Source organism: Ranitomeya variabilis, chromosome 7 (assembly GCF_051348905.1).
Source record: "Ranitomeya variabilis isolate aRanVar5 chromosome 7, aRanVar5.hap1, whole genome shotgun sequence".
Lineage (NCBI taxonomy): Eukaryota > Metazoa > Chordata > Amphibia > Anura > Dendrobatidae > Ranitomeya > Ranitomeya variabilis.
Genome location: NC_135238.1, coordinates 241,044,304 through 241,064,640, shown reverse-complemented (window position 1 = coordinate 241,064,640; position 20,337 = coordinate 241,044,304). Strand labels below are relative to the sequence as shown.

General features: G+C 44.0%; 1 protein-coding gene across 4 annotated transcripts in view; it reads left to right on the top strand.

The window, feature by feature from the left end:
* Positions 1-20,337, top strand: part of MYLK (myosin light chain kinase) — a 349,601-nt gene that overhangs the window by 255,745 nt on the left and 73,519 nt on the right. For 3 of the 4 annotated variants that reach the window (XM_077273316.1, XM_077273314.1, XM_077273315.1), the window contains exon 19: positions 18,586-18,636. The exons of the other annotated variant lie outside the window; for it this stretch is intronic. In XM_077273316.1, coding sequence (XP_077129431.1) covers positions 18,586-18,636 — 51 coding nt within the window. The remainder of the gene's footprint in view (positions 1-18,585; positions 18,637-20,337) is intronic. 4 annotated transcript variants of the gene reach the window in all.

Genomic DNA, 20,337 nt, shown 5'->3' with positions numbered 1-20,337 from the left:
CCTTTCCTAAGAGCCTGGCGACTGCTGCCAGTCACGTGATCCTTTCCTAATAGCCTGGCGACTGCTGACAGTCACGTGGCCCTTTCCTAAGAGCCTGGCGACTGCTGACAGTCACGTGGCCCTTTCCTAATAGCCTGGTGACTGTTACCAGTCACGTGACCCTTTCCTAAAAGCCTGGTGACTGCTACCAGTCACGTGACCCTTTCCAAAGAGCCTGGCGACTGCTACCAGTCACGTGACCCTTTCCTAATAGCCTGGTGATTGCTGCCAGTCACGTGATCCTTTCCTAAGAGCCTGGCGACTGCTGCCAGTCACGTGACCCTTTCCTAAGAGCCTGGTGACTGCTGTCAGTCACGTGGCCCTTTCCTAAGAGCCTGGCGATTTCTGCCAGTCACGTGGCCCTTTCCTAATAGCCTGGCGATTGCTGCCAATCACGTGACCCTTTCCTAAGAGCCTGGCGACTGCTGCCAGTTAGGTAACCCTTTCCTAAGAGCCTGGCGACTGCTGCCAGTCACGTGACCCTTTCCTAAGAGCCTGGCGACTGCTGCCAGTCACGTGACCCTTTCCTAAGAGCCTGGCGACTGCTGCCAATCACATGACCCTTTCGTAAGAGCCTGGCGACTGCTGCCAGTCACGTGACCCTTTCCTAAGAGCCTGGCGACTGCTGCCAGTCACGTGACCCTTTCCTAAGAGCCTGGCGACTGCTGCCAGTCACGTGACCCTTTCCTAAGAGCCTGGCGACTGCTGCCAGTCACGTGACCCTTTCCTAAGAGCCTGGCGACTGCTGCCAGTCACGTGACCCTGTCCTAAGAGCCTGGCGACTGCTGCCAGTCACGTGACCCTTTCCTAAGAGCCTGGTGACTGCTGCCAGTCACGTGACCCTGTCCTAAGAGCCTGGCGACTGCTGCCAGTCACGTGACCCTGTCCTAAGAGCCTGGAGACTGCTGCCAATCACATGACCCTTTCCTAAGAGCCTGGCGACTGCTGTCAGTCACGTGACCCTTTCCTAAGAGCCTGGCGACTGCTGCCAGTCACGTGACCCTGTCCTAAGAGCCTGGCGACTGCTGCCAATCACATGACCCTTTCCTAAGAGCCTGGTGACTGCTGCCAGTCACGTGACCCTGTCCTAAGAGCCTGGCGACTGCTGCCAATCACATGACCCTGTCCTAAGAGCCTGGCGACTGCTGCCAGTCACGTGACCCTGTCCTAAGAGCCTGGCGACTGCTGTCAGTCACATGACCCTGTCCTAAGAGCCTGGCGACTGCTGCCAGTCACGTGACCCTGTCCTAAGAGCCTGGCGACTGCTACCAGTCACGTGACCCTGTCCTAAGAGCCTGGCGACTGCTGCCAGTCTTGTCCCAAGAGCCTGATAACTGTTTTACACTTCTGCTGTTTTCCTGTCAGCTCTCAGTCTGCGGAGCCACCATTCTCCGGCTGCGGCTTGCTGGTTCCGTGTCTGTCCTGTGCCTGCCATGTGATACTGATTTGTGGGCAATGTCAGGTTTGTACCAGGAATCTCACATGCTTCATAGATGAAAATATCTGAGTAGGAAGATTCTTCTATAATCTGAAGCATAATTCTGCTCACAGCTGAGGGTGTGTTACAGTTATATACAGTCTAGAGCTGAACAACATTTACTCCAGACTGATACATTGTAAGAAGTTATTATAAAAAGTTCTACAATTTTCTTTTAAGCAACAAATACCTGTGAATAGCATAAACCACAGCGGATGTTCTCAATTTGCTGTGCCGCCACCAAGTGCACAACTCCATGCTTGTCCTCTCAGCCTCGTCTCCACTTTCCAATTCACAGCTGATTGCGCAAATTGTTCTATTTTTGCTTCTAAGTTTCACGTTTTGCTGTTCTGGCACAATGGAAACTTGTTCTGTATAAACAGCGTGTCGCAGTGAAGTGCGCGGGGAGAGCGGCCTCCATCATGTGGCTACTGGAGAGCAAAATGAGCAGAGATTAATCTACGAGTGACATCTGTATATGTAATGTCAGCACGAGATCCTGAGCAGAGCAGATATTAGGAAAGCACAGAAATCTTACAGTGCTGCACCCACGACACGAACCGCAAGAGGCGCAGCGTCAGAACAATTCTACTCATGTCTTCAATTGTATCTCAAAATGATAAAAATAATCTACGTATCTGAAAAAGCAACTTAATTACCAGAAAAATGATTATTACTGCAGGATATCAACCACGCAAAACTACATCACAGGGCAGTATTATAGTAGTTATATTCTTGTACATAGGGGCAGTATTATAGTAGTTATATTCTTGTACATAGGAGCAGTATTATAGTAGTTATATTCTTGTACATAGGAGCAGTATTATAGTAGTTATATTCTTGTACATAGGAGCAGTATTATAGTAGTTATATTCTTGTACACAGGGGCAGTATTATAGTAGTTATACTCTTGTACATAGGGGCAGTATTATAGTAGTTATACTCTTGTACATAGGAGCAGTATTATAGTAGTTATATTCTTGTACATAGGGGCAGTATTATAGTAGTTATACTCTTGTACATAGGGGCAGTATTATAGTAGTTATATTCTTGTGCATAGGAGCAGTATTATAGTAGTTATATTCTTGTACATAGGGGCAGTATTATAGTAGTTATAATCTTGTACATAGGAGCAGTATTATAGTGGTTATATTCTTGTACATAGGGGCAGTATTATAGTGGTTATATTCTTGTACATAGGAGCAGTATTATAGTAGTTATATTCTTGTACATAGGAGCAGTATTATAGTAGTTATATTCTTGTACATAGGAGCAGTATTATAGTAGTTATATTCTTGTACATAGGGAGCAGTATTATAGTAGTTATATTCTTGTACATAGGGGCAGTATTATAGTAGTTATATTCTTGTACATAGGGAGCAGTATTATAATAGTTATAATCTTGTACATAGGAGCAGTATTATAGTGGTTATATTCTTGTACATAGGAGCAGTATTATAGTAGTTATATTCTTGTACATAGGAGCAGTATTATAGTAGTTATATTCTTGTACATAGGGAGCAGTATTACAATAGTTATAATCTTGTACATAGGAGCAGTATTATAGTGGTTATATTCTTGTACATAGGGGCAGTATTATAGTAGTTATATTCTTGTACATAGGAGCAGTATTATAGTAGTTATATTCTTGTACATAGGGGCAGTATTATAGTAGTTATATTCTTGTACATAGGGAGCAGTATTATAATAGTTATAATCTTGTACATAGGAGCAGTATTATAGTAGTTATATTCTTGTACATAGGAGCAGTATTATAGTAGTTATATTCTTGTACATAGGAGCAGTATTATAGTAGTTATATTCTTGTACATGGGGCAGTATTATAGTAGTTATATTCTTGTACATAGGGGCAGTATTATAGTAGTTATATTCTTGCACATAGGAGCAGTATTATAGTAGTTATATTCTTGTACATAGGAGCAGTATTATAGTAGTTATATTCTTGTACATGGGGCAGTATTATAGTAGTTATATTCTTGTACATGGGGGCAGTATTATAGTAGTTATATTCTTGCACATAGGGGCAGTATTATAGTAGTTATATTCTTGTACATAGGGAGCAGTATTGCAATAGTTATAATCTTGTACATAGGGGCAGTATTATAGTAGTTATATTCTTGTACATAGGAGCAGTATTATAGTAGTTATATTCTTGTACATAGGGGCAGTATTATAGTAGTTATATTCTTGTACATAGGGAGCAGTATTATAATAGTTATAATCTTGTACATAGGAGCAGTATTATAATAGTTATATTCTTGTACATAGGAGCAGTATTATAGTAGTTATATTCTTGTACATAGCAGTATTATAGTGGTTATATTCTTGTACATAGGGGCAGTATTATAGTAGTTATATTCTTGTACATAGCAGTATTATAGTGGTTATATTCTTGTACATAGGAGCAGTATTATAGTAGTTATATTCTTGTACATAGGAGCAGTATTATAGTAGTTATATTCTTGTACATAGCAGTATTATAGTGGTTATATTCTTGTACATAGGGGCAGTATTATAGTAGTTATATTCTTGTACATAGGGGCAGTATTATAGTAGTTATATTCTTGTACATAGGGGCAGTATAATAGTAGTTATATTCTTGTACATAGGAGCAGTATTATAGTAGATATATTCTTGTACCTAGGAGCAGTATTATAGTAGTTATATTCTTGTACATAGGGACAGTATTATAGTAGTTATATTCTTGTACATAGGAGCAGTATTATAGTAGTTATATTCTTGTACATAGGGGCAGTATTATAGTAGTTATATTCTTGTATATAGGAGCAGTATTATAGTAGTTATATTCTTGTATATAGGAGCAGTATTATAGTAGTTATATTCTTGTACATAGGAGCAGTATTATAGGAGTTATATTCTTGTATACAGGGGACAGTATTATAGTAGTTATATTCTTGTACATAGGAGCAGTATTATAGTAGTTATATTCTTGTACATAGCAGTATTATAGTGGTTATATTCTTGTACATAGGGGCAGTATTATAGTAGTTATACTCTTGTACATAGGGGCAGTATTATAGTAGTTATATTCTTGTACATAGGGGCAGTATTATAGTAGTTATATTCTTGTACATAGGAGCAGTATTATAGTAGTTATATTCTTGTACATAGGAGCAGTATTATAGTAGTTATATTCTTGTACATAGGGGGCAGTATTATAGTAGTTATATTCTTGTACATAGCAGTATTATAGTGGTTATATTCTTGTACATAGGGGCAGTATTATAGTAGTTATATTCTTGTACATAGCAGTATTATAGTGGTTATATTCTTGTACATAGGGGCAGTATTATAGTAGTTATACTCTTGTACATAGGGGCAGTATTATAGTAGTTATATTCTTGTATATAGGGAGCAGTATTATAGTAGTTATATTCTTGTACATAGGGAGCAGTATTATAGTAGAAATATTCTTGTACATAGGAGCAGTATTATATTAGTTATATTCTTGTACATAGGGGCAGTATTATAGTACGGTAGTGATATTCTTGTACATAGGGGCAGTATTATAGTAGTTATATTCTTGTACATAGGGGCAGTATTATAGTAGTTATATTCTTGTACATAGGGGCAGTATTATAGTAGCTACATTCTTGTACATAGGGGGCAGTATTATAGTAGTTATATTCTTGTACATAGGGGCAGTATTATAGTAGTTATATTCTTGTACATAGGGGCAGTATTACAGTAGTTATATTCTTGTACATAGGGGCAGTATTATAGTAGTTATATTCTTGTACATAGGGGCAGTATTACAGTAGTTATATTCTTGTACATAGGGGCAGTATTATAGTAGTTATATTCTTGTACATAGGGGCAGTATTATAGTAGTTATATTCTTGTACATAGGGGCAGTATTATAGTAGTTATATTCTTGTACATAGGGGCAGTATTATAGTAGTTATATTCTTGTACATAGGGGACAGTATTATAGTAGTTATATTCTTGTACATAGGAGCAGTATTATAGTAGTTATATTCTTGTATATAGGGAGCAGTATTATAGTAGTTATATTCTTGTACATAGGGGACAGTATTATAGTAGAAATATTCTTGTACATAGGAGCAGTATTATAGTAGTTATATTCTTGTACATAGGAGCAGTATTATAGTTGTTATATTCTTGTACATAGGGGCAGTATTATAGTAGTTATATTCTTGTACATAGGGCAGTATTATAGTACTTGAAAAGAATAAGTCCATAAAATCCATTTCCTTTTAATCCATAGCTTCAAATAACATTAAAACAATTAAGTCATAGTCCAAACATTAAGAACATACGCGTTTCAATGCAAAAACATGCGTCTTAATCATTGGCCAATGATTAATACATACATAGGACCTCATCTTCACCCGCCTCTGCTCCCTATCTAACCTCTCTAACTCATCTCTTCCACTCTCTGACCACAACCTTCTCACATTCTTATCTCTCTCCACTCCATGTCTACAATCCCCACCCCACAAATTTTCACACCCTCGCAGAAATCTTAAAACATCTTGACCTACATTCATTCTCCGAATCCCTCCTCCCTCTCACAGACATAAGTTCCATACATAATGCGGATGACGCTGCCGCTCTATATAACACAATAGCTGTAGCTTTGGAATCTGCTGCCCCACTTACACATACCAAAGCTCGCAAAATCAACAGACAGCCCTGGCACACCAGCCTGACCAAAGAACTGAGGCGAGTTTCCAGGGCTGCTGAGCGCAGATGGAAAAGATCCCACTCCAACGACCACTTAATCGCATTCAAACAGTCCCTCACTACTTTCAAGACCACACTCGCCACAGCTAAACAAACCTACTTCTCATCTCTCATATCCTCCCTGTCTCACAACCCTAAACAGTTATTCAACACTTTCAATTCTCTCCTCCGTCCCCCAGCACCTCCTCCCTCCCCACTTATCTCAGCTGAAGACTTTGCCTCATTTTTCCAGCAGAAGATTGATAGCATCAGAGACAGTTTTGGTCAACAAGCCCCAGATCCCTTCCTCCCGACTTCCCAGCCCTCCACCTCCAAAACCAACTTCTCCACCATTACAGAAGATCAACTCTTCACTCTACTCTCAAGATCGCATCTCAGCACCTGTGCACTTGACCCACTCCCATCCCACCTCATCCCAAACCTCACCACAGTCTTCATCCCAACCCTAACCCATCTCTTCAACCTATCACTAACAACTGGTGTTTTCCCCTCAAGCTTTAAACATGCCTCCATCACACCTATCCTCAAAAAGCCCTCTCGTGACCCATCCTCTGTATCTAGCTATCGCCCTATATCACTTCTCCCTTATGCCTCCAAACTACTGGAACAACATGTCTACCTTGAACTGTCCTCCCATCTCTCTTCTTGCTCCCTCTTTGACCGCTTACAATCTGGCTTCCGGTCACACCACTCCACTGAAACTGCCCTAACTAAGGTCACCAACGACCTCTTAACCGCCAAGAGCAAGCGACACTACTCTGTTCTCCTCCTCCTCGACCTGTCGGCTGCCTTTGACACAGTGGACCATTCCCTATTATTACAGACCCTCTCATCCCTTGGCATCACAGACTTGGCCCTATCCTGGATCTCATCATACCTAACAGGCCGGACATTCAGCGTCTCCCACTCACACACCACCTCCTCACCTCGCCCCCTATCTGTCGGAGTCCCACAAGGTTCAGTCCTTGGGCCCCTGCTCTTCTCCATTTACACCTTTGGCCTGGGACAGCTCATAGAATCTCATGGCTTTCAGTATCATCTCTATGCTGATGACACACAGATCTACATCTCTGGACCAGATATCACCTCCCTACTAACCATAATCCCTCAATGTCTGTCCACTATTTCATCCTTCTTCTCCGCTAGATTTCTGAAACTTAACATGGACAAAACAGAATTCATCATCTTTCCCCCATCTCACGCGACCCCCCCAACGAACCTAACCATTACAGTAAATGGCTGCCCACTCTCCCCAGTCCCACAAGCTCGCTGCCTCGGGGTAATCCTTGACGCTGATCTCTCCTTCAAACCACATATCCAAGCCCTTTCCACTTCCTTCCGACTTCAACTCAAAAATATTTCACGAATCCGTTCATTCCTCAACCAAGAATCTGCAAAAACCCTAGTCCATGCCCTCATCATCTCTCGCCTTGACTACTGCAACCTCCTGCTCTGTGGCCTCCCCTCGAACACTCTCGCACCCCTCCAATCTATTCTAAACTCTGCTGCCCGACTAATCCACCTGTCCCCCCGCTATTCCCCGGCCTCTCCCCTCTGTCAATCCCTCCACTGGCTCCCCATTGCCCAGAGACTCCAGTACAAAACCCTAACCATGACGTACAAAGCCATCCACAACCTGTCTCCTCCATACATCTGTGACCTCATCTCCCGGTACTTACCTACACGCAACCTCCGATCCTCACAAGATCTCCTTCTGTACTCCCCTCTTATCTCCTCTTCCCACAATCACATACAAGATTTCTCTCGCATATCACCCCTACTCTGGAACCCTCTACCACAACACATCAGACTCTCGCCTACCATCGAAATCTTCAAAAAGAACCTGAAGACCCACCTGTTCCGACAAGCCTACAACCTGCAGTAACCACCGATCGACCAAACCGCTGCACGACGAGCTCTATCCTCACCTACTGTATTCTCACCCATCCCTTGTAGATTGTGAGCCTTCGCGGGCAGTGTCCTCACTCCTCCTGTACCAGTTATGACTTGTATTGTTTAAGATTATTGTACTTGTTTTTATTATGTATACCCCTCTTCACATGTAAAGCGCCATGGAATAAATGGCGCTATAATAATAAATAATAATAATAATAACTAAGGTCACCAACGACCTCTTAACCACCAAGAGCAAGCGACACTACTCTGTCCTCCTCCTCCTCGACCTGTCGGCTGCCTTTGACACAGTGGACCATTCCCTATTATTACAGACCCTCTCATCCCTTGGCATCACAGACTTGGCTCTATCCTGGATCTCATCATACCTAACAGACCGGACATTCAGCGTCTCCCACTCACACACCACCTCCTAACCTCGCCCCCTATCTGTCGGAGTCCCGCAAGGTTCAGTCCTTGGGCCCCTGCTCTTCTCCATTTACACCTTTGGCCTGGGACAGCTCATAGAATCTCATGGCTTTCAGTATCACCTCTATGCTGACGACACACAGATCTACATCTCTGGACCAGATATCACCTCCCTACTAACCATAATCCCTCAATGTCTGTCCACTATTTCATCCTTCTTCTCCGCTAGATTTCTGAAACTTAACATGGACAAAACAGAATTCATCATCTTTCCCCCATCTCACGCGACCCCCCCAACGAACCTAACCATTACAGTAAATGGCTGCCCACTCTCCCCAGTCCCACAGGCTCGCTGCCTCGGGGTAATCCTTGACGCTGATCTCTCCTTCAAACCACATATCCAAGCCCTTTCCACTTCCTGCCAACTTCAACTCAAAAATATTTCACAAATCTGTTCATTCCTCAACCAAGAATCTGCAAAAACCCTTGTCCATGCCCTCATCATCTCTCGCCTTGACTACTGCAACCTCCTGCTCTGTGGCCTCCCCTCGAACACTCTCGCACCCCTCCAATCTATTCTAAACTCTGCTGCCCGACTAATCCACCTGTCCCCCCGCTATTCCCCGGCCTCTCCCCTCTGTCAATCCCTTTACTGGCTCCCCATTGCCCAGAGACTCCAGTACAAAACCCTAACCGTGACGTACAAAGCCATCCACAACCTGTCTCCTCCTTACATCTGTGACCTCGTCTACCGGTACTTACCTACACGCATCCTCCGATCCTCACAAGATCTCCTTCTCTACTCCCCTCTTATCTCCTCTTCCCACAATCGTATACAACATTTATCTCGCGTATCACCCCTACTCTGGAACCCTCTACCACAACACATCAGACTCTCGCCTACCATCGAAACCTTCAAAAAGAACCTGAAGACCCACCTCTTCCGACAAGCCTACAACCTGCAGTAACCACCGATCGACCAAACCTACCGATCTATCCTCACCTACTGTATTCTCACCATCCCTTGTAGATTGTGAGCCTTCGCCGGCAGGGTCCTCACTCCTCCTGTACTAGTTATGACTTGTATTGTTTAAGATTATTGTACTTGTTTTTATTATATATACCCCTCCTCACATGTAAAGCGCCATGGAATAAATGGCGCTATAACAATAAATAATAATAATAATAACATAGGAGCAGTATTATAGTAGTTATATTCTTGTTCATAGGGGCAGTATTAATACATACATAGGAGCAGTATTATAGTAGTTATATTCTTGTACATAGGGGCAGTATTATAGTAGTTATATTATTGTACATAGGAGCAGTATTATAGTAGTTATATTCTTGTACATAGGGGCAGTATTATAGTAGTTATATTCTTGTACATAGGGGCAGTATTATAGTAGTTATATTCTTGTACATAGGAGCAGTATTATAGTAGTTATATTCTTGTATATAGGAGCAGTATTATAGTAGTTATATTCTTGTACATAGGGTAGTATTATAGTAGTTATATTCTTGTACATAGGGGGCAGTATTATAGCAGTTATATTCTTGTACATAGGGGGCAGTATTATAGTAGTTATATTATTGTACATAGGGGCAGTATTATAGTAGTTATATTCTTGTACATAGGGGCAGTATTATAGTAGTTATATTCTTGTTCATATAGTAGTTATATTCTTGTACATAGGAGCAGTATTATAGTAGTTATATTCTTGTGAAATATTTGACTTGTGGATGAAACATCTTCATTTACCACATTACTACAACAGGCACATTCTGAGTGCTGAAGATTTCTCAATTTTAGAATTAAAAAAAAAATGTTTACACACTGCTCTTTTCCTAAATTTGTGTTAAAGGGAACCTGTCTGTAGGATTGTGCTGAGTAACCTACAAAGAGTGTCAGGTCTGCTTACATATTCTGAAAAAAGAGAGTGGAGAGCACCTCCAAAAATCATACAATGATCTAATGCCGCTAGGCAAAAATATATATAACTGGACATTAGGTTCTTAGTTTAACATTCTGATCAGACTGTATGAAGCCCACTACCTCGTAGTGGGTGATGTGAGGCAGTGACCAGTGTCACAGGTAGGGGTCGCTGATTGTTCTTCCCAGGATGTGCACGGAGGCGTAGTGAGGCCATGAGGGGGTATTGCAGTCGCAGGTGTAGCTGTGATTGCAATGGTGAAGCAGTGACCGATGTCACAGTTAGGGGTCACTGTGTGTTCTCCCCAGGTTGTGCACAGAGGTGTAGGAAGGCCATAGAAGTGCATGGCAGTCAAGGGCGTAGTGGTGGCTGCAATGCAGACTAGATATAATAAAAGTGTTAGTCTTGGACATGCCAGTGTCCAAGACAGATGTAGGGGAAACCCGCTCTGGGATGTTGTGAAACAGACTGCAGGATGGTAGTGGTGCAGTCCATTTCATTGCAGGTAAGAGTTTTCCATGTGGCTGAAGGCCACAGTTTTCTTTGTTAAAAGCCCTGCAGTAAAGGGTTTGGGTGTGTCAGGGGCTGGGATTCCTGGGCATGCGCACTGCGCTTGTCAGACGCTCGCCCAGGTTCCCCGCCTTCCAGCGTCGGTCTGTGCAGGATTCTGCCCAGGAATCCCCGCCCCGCACTGTGCATAATGCATAACACAGTGTGGGGCGGGGATTCAGCAACAGGGTGGCCGCACTGCCCGCACAGGCGCAGAACGGAACCCGGCATCAGCGCTAGGACGGCCAATGAACACTGCGCCTGCCCCAGGCAGGCATGCACAGCGCAGGCGCTGGATTTAAGAAGAACAGCGCGCAGGGGGCGGCGACCATCGCCCCAGAAGAGATGAGTGACGGCAGTTGGGCGCTTCACAGAGGAGGCTTCAGACCTGCCTCCAGGTACAAAGATAGGTATTTGGGGAAAATTATAAAACGCTTTATTGAGGGAATAACAGAAGCAAAAACTAAAAGAGCCACCTTGTTAGACTGCAGCATTACTGCTGCACAAGGTGGCTCTTTTAGTTTATAACGGCTGGAGGGGGTGACAGTGGCCCTTTAATATGTTTGCAATCCCATCATTAGCGCTATTGTATGTAGTGTGAGGCAGTGAGGGGAATGATTTACGAGGGTCGTTACGTGTCCCCCATGATGCCCATACAGGCGTACAGAACCCACTGGAGTGCATTGTGATTACAGCCACGCCTGTCGTCAAACTATTTGACCAAGTCAGATTTTAGGAAAACCCGACATGGGCTATTATTTTTGGAGAGATATTCAAGATTGTAGTGGGGCGGATCTCTCCATCCACGTCGGATTTTGAGTGTGATCCATGCCCATGAAACCAAAGTATAGTTTCAGTTGATTCACATTGCGCTAGAGGCGTCCATTAGACGGACTACGTTACACCGCGGCGTAACGCAGCCCGTTAACGCCGCCATTAAGTCCAATGTCGGACGAATCGCTAGCGCAAGCCCACAATGGGCGTGCGCTAACGATGTGCCGCCATTGAGTGACGGACCCTGGGACGCGGGCTGCAGCGTTTCCGGGTCCGTCACTGCTAGCGCAGATAGAGCATCTGCTAGCTCTTTCTGCGCTAGCGGGCTGACATACCGGCACTTGCGTTAACAGCAGCCCGTTAACGCATGTGTGGAACGGGCTGCTGTTAACGCAATGTGAACCTGGCCTTAAGGTTTCGGTGTGTCAGTGTGTGGAGCTCTGTCCAGGACAGGTCTGTGTGAAGTCTGAACACAGGCCAGAGAGCATAATGCCATTGATGCCCCCACCAGTGATTTGGCGGTACAGACGCCCAAGGCAACGGGTTTGAAACGGACTGTCAAGGACGAGCCGGCTACGATCCAGAGGATAACGTTTGCCTTTATTTTGTGAGTTTTGAAAATAAAGATGTTTAAGTTGAACTTTCAGGGGTCACTGCGTAATTGCCGCACGGACACAGAAGCCGCTGCCTTACAGTAAATACAAGCGGGATCCTGTTTTTCCCATCTTTCTTACGGTTATGTAAAAAAGTATTTGCTCCCTTTCTGATTTCCTATTCCTTTGCATATTTTTGACACTTAAATGTTTCCGATCACCAAACAAATGTAAATATTAGACAAAGAGAACACAAGTAATCACACAATGCAGTTTAGAAATGAAGATCTTCATTATTAAAGGGAAAAAAAATCCAAACCTACAGGGTCCTGTGTGAAAAAGTGATTGCCCCTAAACCTAATAACTGGTTGGACCGCCATTAGCAACAACAACAACTGCAGTCAAGAGTTTGCGATAACTGGCAGCAAGTCTTTTCCAATGCTCTGGAGGAATTTTGTCCGCTCATCTTTGCAGAATTGTTATAATTCAGCCACATTGGAGGTTTCCGAGCATGAACCGCCTTTTTAAGGTCATGCCACAGCATCTCAATTAAGGTCAGAACTTTGACTAGGCCACTGCAAAGTCTTAATTTTGGTTTTCTTAAGCCATTCGGAGGTGGACTTGCTGATATGTTTTGGATTATTGTCGTGCTGCATAACACAAATGCACTTCAGCTTGAAGTCATGAACAGACTGCCGGACATTCTCCTTCAGGATTTTTTGGTAGACAGCAGAATTCATGATTACATTTACCACACCAAGTCTTCCAGGTCCTGAAGCAGCAAAACAGCCCCAGACCATCACACTACCACCACCATATTTTACTGTTGGTATGATGTTCCTTATCTGAAATGCTGAGTTACTTCTACACCAGATGTAATGGGACACGCACCTTCCAAAAAGTTCAGTTTTTGTCTAGTCAGTCCACAGAGTATTCTCCCAAAACTCTTGGGGATCATCAAGATGTTTTCTGGGAAAACTGAGACAAGCCTTTATTTTCTTATTGCTCAGCAGTGGTTTTCGTATTGGGACACTGCCATGCAAGCCATTTTTGCCCAGTCTCTTTCTTATGGTGGAGTCATGAACACTGACCTTAACTGAGGCAGGTGAGGCCTGCAGTTCTTTGAATATTGTTGTAGAGTCTTTTGTGACCTCTTGGTTGAGTCATCGCCGCACCTTGGGTTAATTTTGGTTGGTCAGCCACTACTGGGAAGGTTCACCACTGTTCCATGTTTTCACCATTTGTGGATAATGGCTCTCACTGTGGTTTGCTGGAGTCCCAAAAATTTAGAAATGGCTGTATAATCTTTTCCAGACTGATAGATCTCAATTACTTTGTTTCTCATTTGTTTCAGAATTTCTTTGGATCGCGACATGATGTCTAGCTTTTGAGGATCTTTGGGTCTACTTCACTTTGTCAGGCAGGTCCTGTTTATGTGATCTCTTGATTGAGAACAGGTGTGGCAGTAATCAGGCCAAGATGTGGCTAGGGAATGTGAACTACTCTTACCAAAGATGTGACAAAACACAGTTAATTTATGTTTAAAGGGAGCAATTTTTTTCACACGGGGACCTGTAGGTTTGGATTTTTTTCGATTAATAATACAGACCTTCATTTATAAACTGCATTATTTACATTTGTTTGGTGATCGGAAACATCTAAGTGTCACAAATATGCAAAAGAATAGGAAATGAGGACGGGGGTGTGGTGATGTATATATACAGTATATATGTGTGCAGTGAACTATGTATGGGTTTATTGTGTGACTAGTGATAATATAACATCTGTCCTGAAGGCAGGTCTCACCCAGGTGTTAATGTGTATTTTCCTGAGACAGCAGACTTCTGTCTCCAATCTCACCAGGGGGGTCGTGCTGTGATCCAAGAAGAAAGGGAACATTTGACACTTCCTGGCTCTTTGGAAGAGATATGCCTCTTACAGTCTGACACTAACTGTGGGAAGCTTTACAAGAAAAATCTCAGAGAAATAATATAGTCATTGGGGGTGCGGCCGTGGTCCAATCAAAAACAAGCAATTAGAATAGCAACTTGAGGGGCTGGTCTAGAAATCTGACCTCCAGGTTGACTCTATAAATTTGGCTTGTATACATGCAAAAATTGTTCACATGGGAGGGCAACCGAAGCTGATGTGTTCCACCAACTCCATATTCACCCCCCCCCCCCCTCAGGGAGCAGAATCAGACTACAAGTTAGCTATTTCTGTAAGTTTTTCTCCTGATAATAATAAATAATAATAATAATTTTTATTTATATAGCGCCAACATATTCCGCAGCGCTTTACAACTTATAGAGGGGGCTTGTACAGACAATAGAAATTACAGCATAACAGAAATCACAGTTCAAAACAGATACCAGGAGGAATGAGGGCCCTGCTCGCAAGCTACAAACTATGAGGAAAAGTGGAGACACGAGAGGTGGATGGTAACAATTGCTTTAGTTATTCGGACCAGCCATAGTGTAAGGCTCGGGTGTTCATGTAAAGCTGCATGAACCAGTTATCAGCCTAAGTATGTAGCAGTACAGACACAGAGGCTATTAACTGCATAAAGTGTATGAGAACATGATGCGAGGAACCTGATTATGTTTTTTTTTTTTTCTATTTTTATTAGGCCACACAGGGATAGTTAGGTTAATGCGTTGAGGCGGTAGGCCAGTCTGAACAAATGAGTTTTTAGGGCACGCTTAAAACTGTGGGGATTGGGGTTTAATTGTATTAACCTAGGTAGTGCATTCCAAAGAATCGGCGCAGCACGTGTAAAGTCTTGGAGACGGGAATGGGAGGTTCTGATTATTGAGGATGCTAACCTGAGGTCATTAGCGGAGGGCACGGGTAGGGTGGTAGACTGAGACCAGAGAGGAGATGTAGGGTGGTGCTGAGCCATGGAGTGCTTTGTGGATGAGGGTAGTAGTTTTGTACTGGATTCTGGAGTGGATGGGTAGCCAGTGTAATGACTGGCACAAGGTAGAGGCATCGGTGTAACGGTTGGTGAGGAATATGATCCTGGCAGCAGCATTCAGGACAGATTGGAGCGGGGAGAGTTTGGTAAGAGGGAGGCCGATTAGTAGAGAGTTACAATAGTCCAGACGAGAATGAATAAGTGAGACAGTAAGAGTTTTTGCAGAGTCGAAAGTAAGAAAAGGGCGAATTCTAGAAATGTTTTTGAGATGCAGATAAGAAGAGCGAGCCAGTGATCGGATGTGGGGGGAGAATGAAAGCTCGGAATCAAGGATGACCCCAAGGCAGCGGGCATGTTGCTTTGGAGTAATGATGGAACCGCACACGGAGATGGCAATGTCAGGCAAAGGTAGGTTAGTAGAGAGAGAGATCACGAGGAGTTCAGTTTTTGACAGGTTCAGTTTCAGATTGAGGGAGGACATGATGTTAGAGACAGCGGTAAGACAATCACTCCTGATATTTTGTACTGTTTTGCATAGTTGTATGTCTTTTTATTATCATATTTTTATACCCTTTTTCTTACTGTAAGCACTGGACCTTTTTGTATTAAAGCATAAAACTTTAACAAGTTGAACCTTGAATGTTCTAAAAGAATCCACAGCCTTAAACTGTATGATCCGTATGAGTAGTAGACAGTATTAGTACTATTTCCGGGACTCATCGCCCGTGTATTCGGTGAGTGGTGGCAGCGTGTATGAGGGATGTGTGGCCTGGGTCGGTGTGTGATTTATGCTCCCATTACAGCATAGGACAGAGGTTGAATGCTGGACTGAGAGAGGGGAGATAGATTAACCCTTGCAGGCAAAACCCCCAAGTCACGTGCTGAGAGCGGGCACGTAGTGACACCACGGAGTGGGATCCGTGACAGGGGGCAAAAACTTTTTCACACAACTGTATATGTCAAAAGTCCCACTATCACAGGAGTGAGGAGTGTGCTGTCCTTTATTTTTTTTTCTACCAGGGCTGTAGGGTAGTCTTTTTTTTAATCAATTTCTTACCCGTTGCATCCAGGTGATCACTAACCTTTTGGCCATTTTTATTATTTTCCTAACCCTCAAAAACTGACTCCAATGGAGGGAATCAATCACACCCCTGGGATGATCACTCTGAGAATGCAACACATTGTTTTCATCATTTGGTTTGATAAAAATGTCAGTCTCCAGGTTAGTACCCTCACAATACTAGGACTGCAAGTATCACATACCACTACAGATACCACATCAGGTATCACATTGTACCTCATCAGGTATTGCTTGGTACCACATCAGGTATCGCGTGGTACCACATCAGGTATCGCGTGGTACCACATCAGGTATCGCGTGGTAATACATCAGGTATCACATTATACCACATCACGTGCCACCTGGTCCACAGCAGGTATCGCGTGGTGCAACATCAGGTATCACAGTGTACAACATCAGGTATCACATTGTACCACATCAGGTATCACATTGTACCACATCAGGTATCACATTGTACCACATCAGGTATCACATTGTTCCACATCAGGTATCACATTGTTCCACATCAAGTATCACAGTGTACCACATCTAGATATCAGTGTACCACATCCAGGTATCACAGTGTACCACATCCAGGTATCACAGTGTACCACATTGCACAGATGCCTAATAGGATCCACGGCTTTTGGCTTGTGTTCCCAGGACTGGACATTCTGTGTCTTGTGCTCCTCTTACATGGTCGGACCCCATCTACAGGTAGCCTTCTAGGTTTTCTGTCCATGCGTTACTGACTGTGTGCAGTGACGACGCCAAAACAGTGACCACATAACTATTCACAAACCAAAGATGTGTAGACCCCCCGGTCTCGTCAGTTTTAGGATTGTTTGGGGTCCCAGCTCTCGGTCCTCCGCCTTCTTACAGTACTATCCTGTATTATGAGCCATGGGACATAAGGATGAGGATTGGACATAAGGATGAGGTGGTGGGGAGTAAACTGAACTTCTGTGCATCGTCCTCTTTCTTGCAGATGTTTCCATGTGTCTTGAGCGATTCCGTATGATTCACCATCAGATTTAACTTAAAATTCCGCAACGAGCGTCACAAATCGACTTTTGTCAGGAGCGGTGAGCGATCCGCGCTGACATTTCACCGCAACCGTCTAAATATGGCATTATGTCCTGTAAAGTGCCGAGTCTCCTCCAGAAATATCTCAATGGGAATTTTTCGAGGGTCCTCCCCACCGCGCTGCTGGGAACCGTTTACATAAGTGGGCGATTGACCGTCCTTTTAAGGAAACAGACCCCAATGTGAAGATTCAGTGGACGCGGAGGACGACTATAAGATTTAATGCCAGGAAGGCACCGCACAGCTGATTATAGAGGAGCGCTGCAGAGTCTGGAAGCTTAAGAGGGTTACAAGTATACATAGCGCCTGCACCAACATATACTGGAGCGCAGTACAGACATCATCGCATCAGTCCCGGTCCACACGAGCATCATGATTCGGACCCGGTTAGATACCTTGTGTTGTCGCGCACCGTTTCATCCATCATGGTGGATCGGTGCAGACTCTCATCTGTTGCTTTGTACTCATGTGACTGTTATGGGGTGCTGTCTCAGTGATTTGGGGTTCGGTGTCAGGACAGCTTATCATTTGTGCAGTATTTTACCCTGGATCATAAGCCTCTTCATCGTTTCCATCATCTGCATCCCTGACGTCGCTTGTCTCCCCACTACCTAATCTGTGAGGCATCATGAGGGCGGCATCTTCCTCTAACTGCATGTATTACATCTTCCTTTTATTATAACCGGTGGAGACCTCATCATCTAATCTTCATCTTCGCTGCCTCTGACTCCTCACCTTGCAGGGTGTCATGTCATCTGCCTGCGATTTCCTTGCGCCCCCGTGGTGCTGTCATCAGCTGATCCTCTGGCTTCTTTGGATGCATCCGCTCCTCCGGTCATTGTCTGATTCCGGACGTCTTCTCATCTCTACTAATCTCATTATTCCTCATCTCTAATATAGTTTTCATTAATGGATCGCGCCATTATTGCGGCCTCTTAGGATTGGAGCTTCCTCCATTGCACCGTCCCGTCTGGGCATAGCATGTCGCTCTAGTCTCTTTCTCTTCCTTACGGCATAGTCAGTCCCATTGTATCCCCCCTTCAAGGTCGTAAGATCTGTAATAAGTGCTTACACTTTCCTTCCAGATGAAGGCACCATTAAGAAGAAGCCAGCTCCGAAGACCCCCCTTAAATCAGGTAGAAGGATTGTCGGCCCCTCCTCCGCTTTGTGATTGCTATATTGTATCACTTTCTCATCCTCCAGTCAATGATTCCATGTGACGCTGCCACATTGTCCGGTTCTTGACATATTCAGATCCAGCAGGAACGCTGCAAAATCCTGAGTCCATCCAGAACTATTCACTTACTGAGGCCTGGATGACATGTACGGGCCCCAGGCCAGACCAACAGGTGGAGAAATATTTGGGGTCTTGTATCAGGGCAGGAAAAAACAGAAAAATGGAAAAGCTTCCAAACAAGAGTCCGCTCATATTGTGTGCACTACAGTCCCATAAAGCCTGCATGTAGCCGGTCGTCAGACAGCGGCATTGTGGGTAATCTGATTATTACCGTCTTTCTTCTAGTTTATCCCATTGAGGAGCCACCTAATGTTCATGAGGGGTGACATGTTATTTCTCAAGGCTTGCATGCCCAATTTGTAGGAGGAATGATCACTATAATTGAGGAAGTGTGGGAGGAAACTGGAGAATCTGCAGGAAAACAGACAAACTCCTTGTAGATGTCATCCTTGGTGGGATTTAAACCCAGGATCCGAGTGCTGCAAGTGCTAATCACTGAGCCATTGTGTTGCTCTATAAAAAGTACTGTTAGCCACTGAGTCACCATGCAGTGCTATTCACTGAGCCATTGTGTTGCTCTATAAACAGTACAATGTTAGCCAATGAGCCACCATGCAGTGCTGACCACTGAGCCATTGTTGCTCTATAAACAGTACAGTGTTAGCCTCTGAGCCACCATGCAGTGCTGACCACTGAGCCATTGTGTTGCTCTATAAACAGTACAGTGTTAGCCTCTGAGCCACCATGCCGTGCTAACCACTGAGCCATCGTGTTGCTCTATAAGCAGTACTGTGTTAGCCACTGAGCCACCATGCAGTGCTAACCACGAAGCCACTGTGCAGCCCCATATATAATACAGTGCTAACCGTTGAGCCACTATGCTGTCATATACCAGTAGTACAGTGCTAGTACTGAGCCAGCATACCGCCTTGATAGAATACAATGCTTACTACTGAGCCAGTGTGTTGCCCTATATACAGCACAGTGCTAACCAATGAACCACCGTTCTGCCCTATATATAGTACAGTGCTAACCACTGAGCCACTGTGCAGCCCCATATATAGTACAGTCCTATCACTGAGCCAACGTACTGCCTTGATATTGTACAATGCTTACCACTGAGCCACCGTTCTGCTTTATATATAGTGCTGAACCAGTGTGTTGCCCTATATACAGTACAGTGCTAACCAATGAACCACCATTCTGCCCTATATATAGTACAGTGATAACCACTGGGCCAACCATGCTGCCATATACCGGTAGTACAGTGCTAAGCACTGAACCACTGCTCTGCCCTATATACAGTACAGTGCTTACCACTGAGCCACCATTCTGTCCTATATATAGTACAGTGCTGACCACTGAGCCAATGTGCTGCCCTATATAGAGTACAGTGCTAATCAATAAGCATCCATGCGGTCCTATATATAGTACAGTGCTAACCACTGAGCCACTGTGCTGTTATATACCAGTTTTACAGTGCTAGCCACTGAGCCACAGTGCTGCCCTATATGTAGTACAGTGATAACCACTCTCTACTGTCCTATATGTAGTACTGTGCTAACCACTGAACCACTGTGCCATATACCAGAAGTGCAGT